At 49.8% G+C, this 18754-nt stretch overlaps 1 protein-coding gene across 2 annotated transcripts in view; it reads left to right on the plus strand.

Moving 5' to 3' along the window:
- ADAMTS14 (ADAM metallopeptidase with thrombospondin type 1 motif 14) overlaps nucleotides 1-18754 on the plus strand; it is a gene marked incomplete at both ends in the record, with an annotated part of 91191 nt that overhangs the window by 30170 nt on the left and 42267 nt on the right. For both annotated transcript variants that reach the window (XM_079712586.1, XM_079712585.1), the window contains one exon: nucleotides 413-603. In XM_079712586.1, coding sequence (XP_079568712.1) covers nucleotides 413-603 — 191 coding nt within the window. The remainder of the gene's footprint in view (nucleotides 1-412; nucleotides 604-18754) is intronic.

Genomic DNA, 18754 nt, shown 5'->3' on the forward strand with positions numbered 1-18754 from the left:
GTAACATCACAATTTTTTTCCTTTATTTAGATGTTTACACCCAGTGCCACCCTTGATTTCTACAGCAAGCTTGTGGGGCAAGAGATCAAGGATTATCCTTCTCCATGTCACAGCAGGGGTGGGGAGCCTGGAGCAGCAGCGGGGCTTGGGCTAGGGTGCACAGGGAGATGGGACCGAGTAGGAACTGGAACCCGGGCCAGTTCTCTCCTCTCTGCTCTTCATTGCCTCAGAGACTCGCCGTGTCCTCATGCCGGGGAAAGGGCTCATGCCCACCAGTTACCTGGTATGGCACAAACCCTCATGCTGCCTTGGCTTTCAGAGGCAGGGAAAGGGGCACACGTGACGTGGGCGGCGTCACGGTGACAGTCCCTTATGTGGGTTTGACCTCGGTTTCTTCCCGTCCCGGTTCTAGCTTTTGGCCTGGGTGACCTTCCCAACCTGCTGGGCCTGGTGGGGGACCGGCTGGGAGAAGCAGAGCGGAAGCGGCGACATGCCAAGCCGGGCAGCTACAGCATGGAGGTGCTGCTGGCAGTGGACGACTCGGTGGTGCGCTTCCACGGGAAGGAGCACGTGCAGAACTACGTCCTCACCCTCATGAACATCGTGAGTGTCCCCGAGTCCCGGGGCTGGGGGCAGGGGCTGGGGTGGGGGTCACCGGCACTGGTCTGATGGACAGTTTCTCCTGGGCCTGGTGTTCTCTGGGTAGACTTGGGGAAGTCACTGCCTGCTCCTTAGTCCAGCTGGACAGCGATTTCCATGGTGAGATGGGCCTGAGCAGGCATGACGTCCATCCCAGGCCTCAGCCTGGTCTCAGCTGTGCATGCCTGTGCTGAGGTGCCTACAGGCAAACCAGAGCCCATGGCCAGTGGCTTCTGGGCTTGGACACATTCAGAGCCTGGGTCAGGCATGGCCGGGGGCCTCACTTGCCTTAGAGTTGAAGGGATTTCCCTGAGATTCATCATCTGGAGAAAGTGCCCAATCCCAGGCTGGGGAGACTGGCTAGTGAGCTGTCCATCTGCTAGGGGGGATCCCAGGCCACCAGGGTGGGCCTTGGGTGTTCACAGAGATCAGACAGGCAGGGAAAATGAGGGTCATGGGCAAATTTTGAGACTGTGAAGCAGAGAGGCCATGCACTGTCCAAAGTGGGTGGTCACTGCTCAGCTGCCACTGGAGGCTCTCATGCTGAGATGCAGGGCTCTTGTCACAGAAAGGCCAGTTTTTTAAAGAAAAGTCAGAAATGCAGACAGTTTTGTTTTTTTTAAAAAAACTTTTTATATGGAAAATTTAAATTGAGGTATCTAAGTGAAACACCCAATTTTTTTAAAATACTAAAATAAAAAAACCCACTGTGAATGCTGAATAAAACCTATTTACACACCACATTTGGCCTGTGGGCTACAGTTGGGCACCTCTGACCTAAAGGGGCAGAGGCGAGGGAGACCAGGGGAAAGGAGGGTGAAAGCGTCAGGGGTGGGCTTGCACTGTTTCTCTTCCGGCAAGAGGCCTTTGTCAGAGGCGCCTGCGGCTGTGGCTCTGGGAGGATGGGGATCGGTCTAGGCGCAAGTGGGACCTATGGTGGAAACTGCTCAGGCCTCGGCCGGATGCTGGGGAGACACAGCAGGACCTCAGGCCCTCCGTTATGAAGCCAGGTGGAGGGGTGATGTGGGGGTCAGGCCCCAGCTCAGAATACTAGGGTGCTGTGGAGTTGAGGCAGGAGGAGGCAAGCACCCCATCAACAGGAGACAACAGGGCAGGGCCTTCAGCTTGGAGTCTGCAGGAGACCCAGCTCGACGGCTCATCATAAACATTCATCTGGAACATAAGAGCTGAGAAGGAAGATATATATACATGGTGGGACCTCTTTATTTTTTATTTTATTTAAAAAATTTTTTATTGGAGTATAGTTGATTTACAATGTTGAGTTAGTTTCAGGTGTATAGCAAAGTGAATCAGTTATACGTGTACAAATATCCACTCTTTTTTAGATTCTTTTCCCACATAGGCAATCACAGAATATTGAGTAGAGTTCCCTGTGCTATACAGTAGGTCCTTATTAGTTATCTATTTTATTTATTTATTTTTTTTTCGCGGTACGCGGGCCTCTCACTGTTGTGGCCTCTCCCGTTGCGGAGCACAGGCTCCGGACGCACAGGCTCAGCGGCCATGGCTCACGGGCCCAGCTGCTCCGCGGCATGTGGGATCTTCCCGGACCGGGGCACGAACCCGTGTCCCCTGCATCGGCAGGCGGACCCTCAACCACTGCGCCACCAGGGAAGCCCTATTTTATATATAGTAGTGTGTATATATCAACCCCATTCTCCCAATTTATCCCTCCCTCCCCCTTCCCCCCTGGTAACCATAAGTTTGTTTTCTACATCTGTGACTCAATTTCTGTTTTGTAAATAAGTTCATTTGTACCAGGTGGGGCCTCTTTAGAAAGCCAAAGTTTCCAGCCCCTGCATGGGCCTCCACTGGCCTTAAGGTTAGGGTCCTCTGACCTGAGGCCTGTAAGAAAGATGGCTGGCTGCATTCTCATGCAGACCAAAAGGTGACTGCAGGCGGGCCAGGGCTGCGATAGGATCAACTTACACTCAGTCTAACATGCAAGGTTCTTGGAGGCTGTGACGGACGGACGTGCAGCCAATCACAATGATCACAGTACTGCGTGGGGAGGAACGCTAGTGGATTGGCCAAGAGCGTGGGCTTTGAAATCAACCAGCCTGGCTCCGCCCCTTCCTGTCTTTTGACCGTGGGGGCAAGTCAAAACCCCAAAACACCAACCCTCTCGAGTGTCCCTTTTTTGGGTGCTTCAGGTGTTATTTGCGGCATGTGGGTTCCTTCATTGTGGCACGCAGACTTCTGTCTAGTTGTGGCGCGTGGGCTCTAGAGCGCATGGGCTCTGTCGTTGCGGCACGCGGGCTCTCTAGTTGATGCGCACGGTCTTAGTTGCCCCGCGGCATGTGGGATCTTAGTTCCCCGACCAGGGGTCGAACCTGCATCCCCTGCATTGGAAGGTGGATTCTTTACCACTGGACCACCAGGGAAGTCCCTCCCCACTTTTAAAACAGCATTACCTGGGGACTTCCCTGGGTGATCCAGTGGTTGGGACTTCACTTTCCAGTGCAGGTGGTGTGGGTTCGATCCCTGGTCGGGGAGCTAAGATCCCACATGACTCGTTGCCAAAAAACCAAAATGTAAAACAGAAGTAATATTGTAACAAACTCAATAAAGACTTTAAAAATGGTCCACGTTAAAAACAAAAACAAAAACAAAAAAACAAATAAAACAAAAAACCCCCAGTACTACCAATACTTACTACGCAAGGGTTTGGGGAGATTAAATGAGGTGCATAGCACATAGCATGATACCTCACATGGCATAAGCTCCCAGTAAGTAGTTGGTGATAATAATATGGCTTTCATGAGGGAAGTGGTAACACATTTCTGGGAACTAAACAGTTGATGAGCAGAAGTGTCAACTCCATGGTCATGCCAATCCCCCTGGCAACATTTGTAGGAAAATAAAATAGCGTGATGCTGCCTGTGCTGTCTGGGGTTCATAATCCAGCCACACGGGAGGCAAGGTGGCTCTTAGGAGGGCATGCAGCCAGCCCCTTGTAAGCTGTGTGACCTTAGGCAAGGGACCTGTATTCTTTGGAATGTGTAGCTTGTATGTGATGGAAAACGAATTCAAACTACATTAAGAAAAACAGGGCTAAAAGAAATGGGCCAGGTTGTGGAAGGGACAGGATGGAGCTGGTTGTAAGTGTAATTGGTACTAGAGGCTTACATGGACTCTGTTTTTAGGTTCCCTTCTCTCTGTGTGACATCCTAATTCTCTTTGACCAACATGTCTACAAGACAGATTCTGGCTATTAGCATCATGAAGCTCTTTTTTTTTTTTTTCAGTTTTTTTATTAAAGTATAGTTGATTTACAATGTTGTGTTAATTTCTGCTGTACAGCAAAGTGATTCAGTTATATGTACATTCTTTTTTTAAATATTCTTTTCCATTGTGATGTATCATAGGATATTGAATATAGTTCTCTGTGCTAGACAGTAGGACCTTGTTGTTTATCCATTCTATATATAAAAGCTTACACCTGCTCACCCCAACCTCCCACTCCATCCCTCCCCCAGCCCCCTCCCCCTTGGCAATCACCAGTCTGTCCTCTATGTCCGTGATTCTGTTTCTGTTTCATAGATAGGTTCATTTGTGCCATATTTTACATTCCACATAGAAGTGATATCATATGGTATTTGTCTTTCTCTTTCTGACTTACTTCACTTAATATGATCATCTCTAGTTGTATCCATATTGCTGCAAATGGCATTATTCCGTTCTTTTTTATGGCTGAGTAGTATTCCATTGTATATATGTACCACATCTTCTTTATCCATTCATCGATCCATGGACATTTAGGTTGTTTCCATGTCTTGGCTATTGTGAATACTGCTGGTATAAACATAGGTGTACCTGTATCTTTTTGAATTAGAGTTTTGTCTGGATATATGCTCAGGAGAGGGATTGCCGGATCATATGGTAGCACTATTTTTAGTTTTCTGAGGAACCTCCATACTGTTTTCCACAGTGGCTGCACCAGCTTACATTCCCACAAACAGTGTAGAAATGGACTCCACACCCTCTCCAGCATTTATTGTTTTGTAGACTTAAAAAATTATTTTATTTTATTTTATTTTATTTATTTTTGGCTGCATTGGGTCTTTGTTGCTGCACTCAGGCTTTCTCTAGTTGCGGCAAGCGGGGGCTACTCTTTGTTGCAGTGCGCGGGCTTCTCATTTCGGTGGCTCCTCCTGTTGCGGAGCATGGGCTCTAGGTGCACGGGCTTCGGTAGTTGTGGCTTGCGGGCTTTAGAGCACAGGCTCAGTAGTTGTGGCGCACAGGCCTAGCTGCTCTGCAGCATGTGGGATCTTCCCAGGCCAGAGATTGAACCCATGTCCCCTGCATTGGCAGGTAGATTCCTAACCACTGCGCCACCAGGAAAGCCCTGTAGACTTTTTAATCATGGCCATTCTGACCAGTGTAAGGTGGTGCCTCATGGTAGTTTTGATTTACATTTCTCTAATAATTGGTGATGTTGAGCATCTTTTCAGTGAAGCTGACTCTTATTGCCATAGCTCCCTGGCCAGAGACAAAAGAAGTTTCCCCTCAAGTTCCCATGCAAAAGTTCCTGGGGCTGGACTCTGATTGGTCCGAGTTTGGGTCACATGACCACACTTTGGACCAATCCCTATATGCTGGAGAAAGAGATAGAGTTTTCCAAAGGAGGAGAGGCACTGGACATAGGCATGGCCACTGGAGAAATTGTTCTGAGTTCACCAGACACCCCAATCTATGTCTGTTATACTATTTAATCCCTGAGAGCCTCCGTTTTTCAAAATAGTGTCTGCTCTTGGGTTGAATATGTGTAAAGTATTTAGCACACACCTGGCACATAGAGAGTACTCAAGCAATGTGTTCTGCATTCTTATAGCTGTATTGTCTGTGTGTGTGTATATGTGGTTCTTTGTCAAAGTCTCTGAAGGTGGGGTCCTTGAGGGTGAGAACTTTGACTTAGGCTTTTTTGAAACCCAACAGCACACAGCATAGGTGTCTAGTACAACACCTGATAGGTGATCGGTAAATGTGGAAGTGAATGGTGTCTATGGGAGAAGCAGGGAGCCAGCATGGGAAAAGGGGAAAACAGCAGATTTCTGTCTACAATGCGAGCATTAAGGAAAGGGCAGGGGTAGAAATCAGCTCCAACTACAGGAGCCCCAGGGAGGGGAGGGGTGCCAGAACGTCTGCCCCTTGCCACCTCTTTGTTTGGATACTAATTCTTTTATCCCTGAAGTAGCATGTGTTTTGCCACTCAGAAAGCAAAAGCTACCATGTGCAGCCATTTGAGAAAGAGAGGGAGGGAGGGAGGGAGGGTGACTCTGCCTATGAACACACCCACCTCACTGGAGCACTTGACCGCCCACCCAGACTCTATAAATCGCTAGCCCAACCTAAGACCACACAGCTGAGTACTAATCCCATTAATGGCAGAGCCAGGTTGGCCCCTGGAGCCAGCAAGTGGAGAACAGGAGGGAGAGCAGGACAGGGGCAGGGGGCAGGGGAGACCTTAGGAAGTCCTCGGTGCTGGGACCCTCGGTCCTGAATCCTGAAGACCCCAGGAATGTGAGCTGGGCTCTATTCACAGCCCCAGAGTTTTCTAAAAGATAATTCTCAGAAAAAGGTAAAATCATGACTCTTCACACAGAAATAAAAGCAGGCGCTGTGTTAAAGATTTTACTCTACTCACTGATCAGTGAGGGAACCAGACAGATGTTACAAGCCGTTCAAAAGAGAACCCAAAGAACAGAGACATTTGTAGATCAGGACTTTTGAAACGAAAACGTGCAAATAGAGACAAAATTGACTTTTTCACAGTGTGGAAGGGAAGACAGAATTTACATGTCTGTAGACAAGAGTTTTGCGTTGCTATCCGTTACCTAACACCGCTCTCAGTTGTAAAGTAGCTTCTGTAGCATCAGATTCATATAAGGCCAATAGGTGTGCTGTGGACAGTGCATAGTTTTCATGGAAGTACACATTCTTTTTTTTTTTTTGCGATACACGGGCCTCTCACTGTTGTGGCCTCCCCCATTGCGGAGCACAGGCTCCGGACGCACAGGCTCAGCGGCCATGGCTCACGGGCCCAGCCGCTCCGCGGCATATGGGATCTTCCCAGACTGGGGCACGAACCCATGTCCCCTGCATCAGCAGGCGGACTCTCAACCACTGCGCCACCAGGGAAGCCCGGAAGTACACATTTTTATTCCCTGAATTTGCGGCCTGGATTGGGTCGCATGTAGAGAGCCCTTTCCATGGATGGCAGGGAGTCTGGTGGCACATCTGACTTATGGGCTGCATCCTCCCTCCTGGAGCCAGAGAAGTGGCAGATTCCCTCAGGACACAAGGGCACACCCTGGATTCTGGCTGTGTGAGAGGACTAAGCAACTAAATGGTGGGACCCCCTCCCATACCTCCGCAAGAGCTGACCTGCCAACGCCCCTCCCTTTCTGGATTCTGGTTGGGGAGTAAGGTGTGGAGAGAAGGCCTAAAGTTAGGAGTGCTTGGGAGTGGGTAGTCTGAGGAAGACCATAGAGCTCTCTTTTCTTGGGCCACGTGCTCCATTCTCTCTCCCATCTCTCAGAGAAAGCTTCCTGTCTGGGCCCCTGCATTAAGGATTGTGTTGCTCAGCTTCTCTTTAAATGTCTCTTGGTTGGACTGAAGTGTGAGCACGGCAGCAGGTTCTGGAAGGGTAGAACAGACTTGCTGGAGCCCCGCTCCCCAGCTGGCCTCAACCCCAGTCTGGGCTGTCATTCATTCATTTGTTCAGAGCCAGGTGCTACGCTGCCTCAGTGGGCCTCCCCTATGCTAGGCATTTGGCAAGATGGGGGTGGGTGTGATCTGGGCTCTTATGGTCATAAGTGACAGAGACCCAGCTCACACTAGCTTAAGCCAAAGAAGGGATTTATGGGACAGGGCAGCTCCAGGGACTCGGGCCTCAGGTCCATTAGGATGCTCTCTCCTTTCCTCCCTGCTTGTCTGCTTGGTGATATAAGCCAACAGGAGCCCCGCTTTCTCTCCATGGCAGGAGACAGCACCACTGGCAGCCCCAGATTCCCACACTGCCTGCTCTTAGGACCCAAAGGCAAAGGGATCCTTCCTGCCCTCCTAGGGAGGATTAGCCTGGGTTGGGTCACATGGTCATCCTGGACTAATTGCTGTGATTGGAGCGTTGGCTTGGGCCCCCAGGTGGAGTCTACTGCTGCGAATGCAGTCAGGTGGAGCAGCATCTGTTCCTAGAAATCAAGCAGTGAAGCATGCAGAGAGAAGAATAGCTTCCACAGTGGAGGGCTCAGAAAGAGTGGAAAATGTATGTAGTCCCTTCCCTCAGAGCACGTAAACTGTTGTATGTCCACAAACAATTGCAAATTGGGAACTTCCCTGGTGGTCCAGTGGCTAGGACTCCACACTTCCACTGCAGGGGGCCCAGGTTTGATCCCTGGTCAGGGAACTAAGATCCTGCATGCTGCACGGCACGGCCAAAAAAAAATAAATTAAAAATAAAAATAAATAAATAAGACACCATAGTGAAAGCCTTCATTTATTCATTAAAAATACATTAAAAAAACAATTGCAAATTACATACTTTTAGAAGTCATTAGATTTTTTTTTTTTTTTTTTTTTTTTTTTTGCGGTACGCGGGCCTCTCACTCTTGTGGCCTCTCCCGTTGCGGAGCACAGGCTCCGGACGCGCAGGCTCAGTGGCCATGGCTCACGGGCCCAGCTGCTCCGTGGCATGTGGGATCCTCCCGGACCGGGGCACGAACCCGTGTCCCCTGCATCGGCAGGCGGACTCTCAACAACTGCACCACCAGGGAAGCCCTAGAATCATTTTTGAGCAACCACCGGGAGCCAGGCTCTTTATAAACATGACCTCGTTTACTCAAGTCTCCCAGTAACCCTGTGAGAGGTCTGAGTATCCCTGATGTCCTTACACAGAAACCGAGGCGCAGAGAGCTGGCTGTAACTTTTTGGTCTTCCATCTGGTCAGGTACGGGGCTGAGATCTGAGTGACACTCTGTTGACTTCAGAGCCACCCTCTTCCCACGGCCTCTGCAGAGGTCTGTAGCCTCAGCCAAGTGGTGCTGTCCATGGCTGGTGACCCAGATGTCAGGGAAGGAACAACTTTTCCTCTACCCTCTTAGGTTTAGTACCTGGAGACATGCAATTTAAACTGACAAAAGACAGATTAGCAAGAGAAAAAGAAAGTTTGTTTACGTATGCAATGTGCATGTCCTTGCAAGTGCTCAGTGATGAGTAACTCACAAAAGGGTGGTTAGAATTTGGGGCTTATATGCCTAACTTAATAAATAGACGAGAGGGAAGAAGAGACTCTATGGGAAGGGCAAATAGGTTTCTTTAGGAAAGATAAATGGGCTTTAGGAGAACAACTGGGAAATAAGAAAGTTTGTGATAATATATGTTTATGCAGGTGCAAGTGGGCTTTCTGCCTTTTTTTTTTTTTTTTTAATGACCATGAAATTCCCCTGGGGAGGGGATTTATAGTAGCTCATTTTCCCAGAAGTTGCTGCTTTGTCAGAGGAGGGAATTTCTGAGATGGTTGCTTTCTGCATCTGTTGAATCTCAAATGTCTTCGGCTTAAAATAATATTTAGACCAACTCTGCAGTTCTGAGTGGGTCCCCACACAGGCCAGGAGTGGGACCCTGGGAGTGACCCCAGGAAGTGAGTGATTATATATGTGTGTGTCCTGGAGGGACCAGGGCCCTGTGCCAGTCCCTGAGGTCCCCGCTTAGGGTAGAAACCCACATGTTGTGGGTTATGCGCCACTGTATGCCCTTGGCAAGGCCCCTACGGGACACACACCGCTGAAGACCGTGCCAGGAGGGCCTGCTTTGGAGGCCTATTTCCATAGTCTTGGTTCTACCTTCCTTCTCACAACCTACCAGAAAGTAGGTGAGGAGGAGAGTAAATGTCTTCTCAGAGGTTCTGGAGGGCTGTCTGAGGCTGGTTCCTTGCTCACTGCTGCCTTGCCCTTGTGGGTGTGGGAACAGAGGTGTGCAGCCGAGACAGAGCTTCCCTCGAGGGCTTGTTCCTCTGGGGAAGAGAGGCTCACAGCACTGAGATGGGCCACGCCTAAGGAGCCGCTGCCTTGCAAACCTGCGGCTGCCCCAGGGGGAAAGTGAGGGTTTGGGGTTCTGACTTTCCCAGGTGCAGTGGACAGCCAGCCAGAGTTTCTCCTGTGGCAGTGAGTGGAGGGGCTGCCCACACCCTCTCCCTCCCAAGGGACCAGCAGTACATCCTGTCCATTGTGTGGGAACTTGTATTTGGCTGGAATGCTTGAAGCGCTAATTCCCTTAGGGATTTCACGAAACCGTTAAAAAGGGTGTCCCTTTGCTCTTCCCTCGCAACACCTGCCTGCCCGTGACCGTTTCTGATCCCGGTTTCCGGGGCCAGGGCTGGCCTGCTGGGATCAGAGAGAGATCTGGTTCCCAGGATGGATGGTCTCATTGTGCTAACCCAGGGGAGGGGACAAAGCCCTTAGTGGAACTCGGAATGATCTGATCAGGCCATCAGGCCCCAGTCACTGCAGCTCTCAGGGGCATCTTGCCTCTCACTTTACTTTTGCATTAACCTGGGCATGTGCTATAAATATTCATGCAGCTCCAGATGGTGGGCAAGGACTCCTCAGCACTCTCTCACATGCTGCTGGGCCCTGGATGGACTTGGCTTTCCAAGCTGTTCCTCGCTTTACCCATCTGTAGTGGGTCTCTTTCCTTAAGGCTTCTTCAAATCTCAGGGCAAGGGAACCATTTAAAAAATTTTTTTATTGGAGTATAGTTGATTTACAATGTTGTGTTAGTTCCAGGTGTACAGCAAAGTGAATCAGTTATACATATACATATATTCATTCTTTTTCAGACTCTTTTCCCACATAGGTTATTACAGAATATTGAGTAGAGTTCCCTGTGCTATACAGTAGGTCCTTGTTGGTTATCTATTTTATATATAGTAGTGTGTGTATGTTAATCCCAAGCTCCTAATTTATCCCTCCCCTCCACGTTTCCCCTTTGGTAACTATAAGTTTGTTTTTGAAATCTGTGAGTCTGTTTCTGTTTTATAAATAAGTTCATATACATCATTTTTTAAAACTAGATTCCACATGAGTGATATCATATGATATTTGTCTTTCTCTGTCTGACTTCACTTAGTATGATAATCTCTGGGTCCACCCATGTTGCTGCAAATAGCATATTTTCATTCTTTTTTATGGTTGAGTAATATTTCTTTGTATATATGTACCACATCTTCTGTATCCATTTCTCTGTCAATGGACATTTAGGTTGCTTCCATGACCTGGCTATTGTACATAGTGCTGCAATGAACATTGGGGTGCATGTATCTTTTTGAATTACGGTATTCTTCAGACATATGCCCAGGAGTGGGATTGCTGGGTCATATGGTAGTTCTGTTTTTAGTTTTTTAAGGAACCTCCATACTGTTCTCCATAGTAGTTGTACCACTTTACATTCCCACCAACAGTATAAGAGGGTTCGCTTTTCTCCACACCCTCTCCAGCGTTTATTGTTTGTAGACTTTTTGGTGATAGCCATTCTGACATATGTGAGGTGATACCTCATTGTAGTTTTGATTTGCATTTCTCTGATAATTAGTGATGTTGAGCATCTTTTCATGTGCTTTTTGGCCATCTGTATGTCTTCTTTGGAGAAATGTCTATTTACTTATTTTTTATTTTTTTGGCCACACTGCACGGCTTGCAAGACCTTAGTTCCCCGACCAGGGATTGAACCTGTAGCCCCTGCAGTAGAAGTATGAAGTCCTAACGACTGAACCACCAGGGAATTCCCAAGGAATGTCTATTTAGATCTTCTGCCCATTTTTTGATTGGGTTGTTTGTTTTTTTCTGATACAGAGCTGCATGAGCTGTTTGTATATTTTGAAGATTAATCCCTTGTCGGTCGCTTTGTTTGCAAATATTTTCTCCCATTCTGTGGGTTGTCTTTTTGTTTAGTTTATGGTTTCCTTGCTGTGCAAAAGATTTTAAGTTAAATTAGGTCCCATTTGTTTATTTTTATTTTCATTACTCTAGGAGGTGGATCAAAAAAGATATTGCTGTGATTTATGTCAAAGAGTGTTCTGCCTATGTTTTCCTCTAAGAGTTTGATAGTGTCTGGCCTTACATTTAGGTCTTTGATCCATTTTGAGTTTATTTTTGTGTGTGGTGTTAGAGAATGTTCTTTTTTTTAAAATTAATTTATTTATTTTTGGCTGTGTTGGGTCCTCATTGCTGCATGCAAGCCCCCTCCACTTGTGGTGGGTGGGGGCCACTCCTTGTCACGGTGCACGGGCTTCTCATTGTGGTGGCCTCTTCTTTTGCGGAGCATGGGCTCCAGGAGTGTGAATTTCAATAGTTGTGGCTTGTGGGCTCCAGAGAGCAGGCCCAGCAGCTGTGGCGCAGGCCTGCAGCTGCTCTGCGGCATGTGGGATCCTCCCGGACCAGGAATCGAACCTGTGTCCCCTGCATTGGCAGGCGGACTTCAAACTACTGCACCACCAGGGAAACCCAGAGAATGTTCTAATTTCATTCTTTTACATGTATCTGCCGAGTTTTCCCAGCACCACTTATTGAAGAGACTGTCTTTTCTCCACTGTGTATTCTTGCCTCCTTTGTCATAGATTAATTGACCTTAGGTGTGTGTGTTTATTTCTGGGTTTTCTATCCTGTTCCATTGATCTATATTTCTGTTTTTGCACCAGTACCATACTGTTTTGATGACTGTAGCTTTGTAGTATAGTCTGAAGTCAGGGAGCCAGATTCCTCCAGCTCCCTTTTTCTTTCTCAGGATTGCTTTGGCCAAGGGAAACATTTGAAACATAAGGGGCAATTTTCAGCATTTAGTGAGTGCCTGGTGTGTACCTAGCATGACAGACAGACTCCTGTTCTAGGGGACCTTTGAGGGCAGTGCTGAAGGAGGCGGTATCCCTGTGGACTTGGGGAGAGAGGAGAGCTTTCTGGAGGAGGTTGGTGCTGAGCTAACCTTGGCGGGGAGGGGTCTGGCAAGGTGAAGAGCATATAGGCCAAGTGTGGTGGCAGCCGGGCAGCACAGCCCTGGTGTGCAAGGGAGGTGACAGAGGCCTGCAGAGAACTCTTGGTAGTATAGCTGTGGCAGGATGGTCCATCAGGTAGCGTGGGCTCTTGAGTGGAGAGAATGCATGAAGAACATTGCCTGATGGTGGCACCCAGGTGGATTGAGGGCAGGAGAGGATGGATGCCAGAGGCCAGCTGAGGCTGTGATGGGGCAGCAGAAAGACCCAGGATGCAGGGACTCTGAGCTATCCTGAATATCTCAAATATCACAGTGTCATTCCAGTACCTACCGCATGTCAGGAACAGAGCTGAGGACTTTACAGGCAGGCTCCTTGACTCCTCACTGCTGCCTTATGCAGGCAACGTTCTGCGGCTCTGAGAAGCTAAGTGGCTTGCTCAGAATCTACACAGCTAACAAGTGGCAGAGCTGGGATTCGAACTCATACCTGTCTGATTCCAAAGTTTTCACTTTCCTTCCACTACTGCTGTGGCAGAACTTGAAGAGGGAGAAGGAGGGTTGCCGGACTCCCGGCCCGGGAGGTGGGAAGAACGTTGCCCCTTTGCAGAAGGCGCCTCTTCCTGAGATGGGTCTCCCTAGCAGAATCAGGATCCTGAAGCTTCACCCTGGGGCACGTTTCCTACTCTTGGCTCCTGGCTGTGGCCAGGCCTGCTGGTGCTGTCAGGAGCCCTCTCCTTGCCTGGGGTGATGCACCGAATCTTCTCTGGGATGAAGAATCCCTTTGATGTGAGGATATGGGGATCCTCCTCAGGCCTGGAGCCAGGGCAGAGGGAGGTGAGAAGAGCAAAGAGGCCCTTTCATTGGTCCTCACCAAGCCAGCCTGCAGCCGGACCCCTCTTGGCATCCCACCTGCCTGGGTGGTAGACCCTTTGCCCACCCTGCTCCTTACCTGCCCCACTCGGCTGACACTACGAAGGTGTTGAGAACCTCTTAGATGGCCTGCTAGGAAAAGCTTGGCTCCCCTTCTAGATCCAGGAGGTTTGGCTGTCAGACCTGGACCTTGGTGGCCTCAGCCTGGGAGCGTGGCTTTCTGTTGTCACTAAACGTGTTAGATATTCATCATAATAGCTGGTTTGGAACACCACGAAAACTGCTTTCCTGCTGACAGAGTGTTGCTTTGCCAGACCTCTTCCTTTTGGGGATATGTGAGCAGTTCAGCCTCCCTGCTCACTGGAAGAATGCAAACCCCCCTCCTCCCTCTCCTTTTGGTCCTTTCTCTTTTTTTATGTCTCCCCTAGAAACTTTCCACTGCTTTCATGACACTCAGAGGCCACCCCCCAAAAAAGGAAGAGCAAAAATTCATTTACTTTAAGGTAGTGTTTCTTAACCGGCGGCAATTTTCCTCCCCAGGGGACACTTGGGAAGGTTTGGAGATATATCTTGGTTGTCACAGCTGGAGGGGTTGGGGTGCTTCTGGCATCTAATGAGAGGGGCTCAGGGATGCTGCCAAACACCTTCCAGGGCACAGGACGCCCCCATGAGAGAGAATCGTCCGTGTCAAATTGTCCCTCGTGACCACGTGTGACCCCCGCCCTAAGGTATAAACTCCTGAGTTCCCTGGCAGTCCGGTGGTTAGGACTCAATGCTTTCACTGCCAAGGGCCCGGGTTCAATCCCTGGTCGGGGCACTAAGATCCCGTAAGCCACGTGGCACGGGCCAAACAAAAAAAAAGGTATAAGCTCCTGTTGCCCCATGCAAGTGAGCCCACCGGGAAGAGAACAGGCCCGGTGCTGGGATTCCCGGCAGGCGTTCCTGGCAGGAGAGCCGTGATAACAAGCAGCACCCTTTCGGGGGTGAAGAGAGCCTGACGGCTCCCCAAGGGCTCTCGTATCCGGCTTCTCCCTCCCAGGTATGGAGGTGAGACTCCTGACTGCTTCTAGGGTGACCTCATGGGCCGCTCCTCAGCCGCCGAAATGGGAGGTATAAGTTTTAAACTAACTAGCCGTTGCTCTTGGTTGAGCGCAGGCTGTGTACCAGGCCCTGTTCCAAACGCTTGACCTCTGCTCGCCTGCTGTCCCCAGGCCTCCACAGGCTCAGAGGAGGGTCGGCTCAGGGGGAGGTCATGCACAGAGCACGGGTCTTTCCAGGCCTGCTCACTACCTCTCTTCACACACAAGCAGGCTGATCTGGGCTGTAACTGCTCCTGCATTTTGGAAATAGGTCGCGGGGGATAAATGCTGAGTATTGTGGACTCATGAAAGGGACTCTGTTGGGTTGGGAGGCCTGGCCCTGAGCACTCTGGAACCAGGCTGCACGAACAGCCCGGGTGTGAGGTGGGCTGAGTGGCTGGGCCCAGGAGGACGGCACGGGTCAGCCTGCAGGCTCTGGGAGCCCCAGGGGCAGCTGCACCTGAAGAGGTGTGCTGGTTAGTGGCCGCTTAAAGTGCCGGCCTGTAGCCCACACCAGCCCGTGACTGAACTCGTGGGGAGGGGATGGAATAGGTGAGCCTGTGGCAGCTGAGAAAGGAACCGGGAGATTCAGTACCCTCCTCGCACCACCCAGAGAGCAGCCTCATATTCAAGATCTCACTGGTGACCTCAAAGGCAGGGCCTGCCAACGTGGCATATAAGTCAGCATGGCTCCCTGGTGAGGCCTCAGTGTCCCAGCCCAGGGCACGGCAGGGCCCGGCTCTGGCTCCTTCATGGGTCAGCGCCCCGAGGACCTGGGGAGAGCAGGGACCCCAGGCTGTAGGCAGCAGTATATTGCTGACAGACATCCGCACGTGTGCATGCAGGCACATGTACAGTACATGTGTTTACACACGTGCATATACATATGCCCACATCTATCTGTGTCACATGGATACATGCACATGTGCACACACAGATGAGTTCAGACATGTGTGAACGCATATTTACCACATTTCATGAAATCTGAGACCCCATCAATCGTCAGATGCTCCGTTATTTCATAGACTCGAGAAAGAGAAAAAATGTTGCCGATTAAATTCTGATACGATGTTTTCTCATCACTTAGCATTTGTATTTGTACTTATTGGAAGAGCTCTTTAGCCTTGTTTAGGCTTAGATTTTGATCATATATTACTCTTGTATGTACACAGATGTGACAAAGTGAGTAGCTAAGGTATTCCCATAACTTCCTCACATTCAGAATATTACTTGTCCAAATCACTTTCAGCATAGAGTCATCAAAATCTGTGCTTTTACACACAGTATTGTCCCCTGTGCCATCAGGAGCCTGGGTGATGATGCAGGAACGCTCCTCTCTTCCTCTGAGATGTCATCCAATCCACGGACACCCATACTGCAAGCTTCCATGCGATGCCTTCTTGATCCTTACTGAAAGTGGCAGTGGAGGTTTTTAGACACCCATGATTCACATTCCTTCCTCAGATAGTCCCTAAACGGTTCATTGCCTGAAATGTTGAGGGATTGCGGTATCCTGTGAAGCCACCAGGAATAACAAGAGGGTCTTGCTTGCACAGGCAGTGGCAACACACCTGAACTGCCACCTGGCCTCCTGCAATCATAAACAAGGGGAAGGAAGAGCGTCCTGGCCTCATGAGATGCAGGGTGCATTGGAGCACCTGGTCTGCAGGGGCGCCGTGTGCCGTGTTGCTAGAAGGGTCAGGGATTGGGGACAGTAGGACTGGCCCCAGAGCCCAGTATTGAGAAAGGGCCAGAGAAGTCATTGTAGCCATTCCCCGACCTTCAAGCAATGCTGCCCGCATTCTGTTCAAGTTCAGAGGCACTCAGTGACCAGGGAAGGCACATGAGTGGGGGCTGTGCTTGAACGCCACCTGTGGTTGCTGTCCCTAGACGAGCGCTTCCATCACTTTGGGCCAGCTTTTCTGGCCATGAAAACGGAGATAACATACCATGCTCCTTGGAGCTCCTTAGAGGAGTGGCTGACTGTAGAGCTGGGGCAGGGAATGCCCAAGATGAACGTCTTGTAATGTCAGAAAGTAAGGAGGTGCCCCCCCAAGACCCCCCAAGCCCAAAACGATGGGAGTGTGTTAAAAGGACAGGAGCCAACTGAAAGAGCTAAAGCTGGGACAATTTGAGCAATAAAATAAATAATGAGGTACTGGATTATAACCCAGAGTATAAAATAAATATCCACGAGTCCATACTGATAAATGAATGATTGAATACATAAATAAATGGGGAAGAAGAAACAAATCTCTGCAGAAGAATTTCAAATAAATGACGTAGGTCCGTTGCCCTCAAGGAGGTGGATTTTAACTCCCCGCTCCTGAAATGGGGGGCTGTGCATAGTGACATCCTTCTAAAGAGCAGAGCATGGAAGCCAGGGCCGGGTGGCGGGGGGAGGTAGTAACTTTATAGTGGGGGAACCTGGCAAGCAGCCTCTCTTGCAGGTGATCAAGGTCAACATCACCAATGATGTTATGTTGGTAGCACGCACTCCTTTTATTTTTGTTTGTTTTGGCCATGCCGCATGGCATGCGGAATCTTAGTTTCCTGACCAGGGGTCGAACCCGCACCCCCTGCAGTGGAAGCGTGGAGTCTTAACCACTGGACCTCCAGGGAAGTCCCATAGCACGCACTCTTGACACGATGTGATGAGGGCGCTCACCTCTGTGTTCTTCCTCCCTAAACCCATAACCTCAGTCTAACCATGAGGAAAACATCAGACATACCCAAATTGAAGGACGGCCTGCAAAATACATAACCAGTATTCCTCGAAACTGTTTAAGTCATCAAAACCCAGGAAAGTCTGAGGGCCATCAGAGAGGATAAACAGGCTGGAGCAGTCGAAGGAGACAGGATAACTAAGTGTAATGTGCTGACCCAGATGCGATCTCATAGCCAAAAAATGGGACAATACCCCTACATTAGGGAAATCTGAAAAAATATGGCCTTTACTAAGTACTAATGTGTCCGTATTGGTTCATGCATTGTGACAAATGTATCATGGTAATGGCAGATATTAAAAACAGGGAACTCTATACTATCCTCGCTGCTTTTCTGAAAATCTAAAGCTAAAATTGAAGGTATATTGATTAAAAAGGAAAGAAGGGCAATGACTTCCTTGCGAGCAGGTTGCTGGGAGGATTCTGTGAGGTGATGCTGGGAGGTGTGGGCTGTGCCAGCCCTTAGGTGGCAGTGAGTACCCTCTCCTGTTTGAGTGAGGGGCGGGCTTAAGACCCCAGGGTCTGGCTTTCTCCGCACTGCCCCTCCCTGTGGAGCCCTGCTGAACCCGGCTACCAAGCAGTAGGTGGATATTCTGCTCCGTAGCCCCTCAGAAGCAACATTCCCTAGGGAGTGAGGGAACTTGGGGTTGGTGGGGGACCATCCTCTGCTGGAAGCAAGAAGGAGAAGCCCATCTTGGCTTGGTCCAGAAGGGAAGGCTGCCAGCTGCCCTCGCATGGGCTCCCCGGGGCCTAGCTCTCCCCCGCCAGCCGTGGGCTGAAGCCTGGGCATTGCTGCTGCAGGTGCCCAGAGATTCTGATCCTCCCTTTGGGCAGGAGAACAGATTCAGAGCTCCCACCCCAGTAGACCCCCCCTTCCCTTCTTCCTGCTCCCTGGGCTTGACCACAAGGCCCCCGGGAGGCCTGGCCACACAGGGTTACAAGAGAAGAGGTAAAGGGTTCTTATAACAATCCCTGACTGGCCGAGTTGCTGTTCACTGGACATGGAACCCCACTCCCCTCATCTTCTCTTCCAGGCCAGAGAAAGCCCACCCCAGCCAGCCTGCCACAGAAGCTGGTTCTGGAGAGCAGCTGTGTGTAGCGGCTAAGACTCATAGAGAGCTGAGTTCAAATCCCAGCCCTCCCACTTTCCAGCTGGGTAGCCTTGGGCAAGTTACTTAACCTCTCTGAGCCTCGGATTTCTCACATATGAAACAAGAATAGGTCCTCCCTCCATAAGATTGCATGAGGTTGCATCAAAGCCCTCAGCACAGTGCCTGGTACATTGTAGGTGTTCAGTGACTAGCAGTCACCCTCCAACCCTAGTGCTCTCTAGCCATCCTCTCGCTTCTGCTGTTTCGTCTCCCCTTGGCCAGAGGGAGTCCTGACCTGTGCTTGTTTTTCTGATACACAGCCAAGAGCCATCCCAGGCCAGTA

This window comes from Hyperoodon ampullatus (assembly GCF_949752795.1).
Source record: "Hyperoodon ampullatus genome assembly, chromosome: 1".
In the NCBI taxonomy this organism is placed as follows: Eukaryota; Metazoa; Chordata; class Mammalia; order Artiodactyla; family Ziphiidae; genus Hyperoodon; species Hyperoodon ampullatus.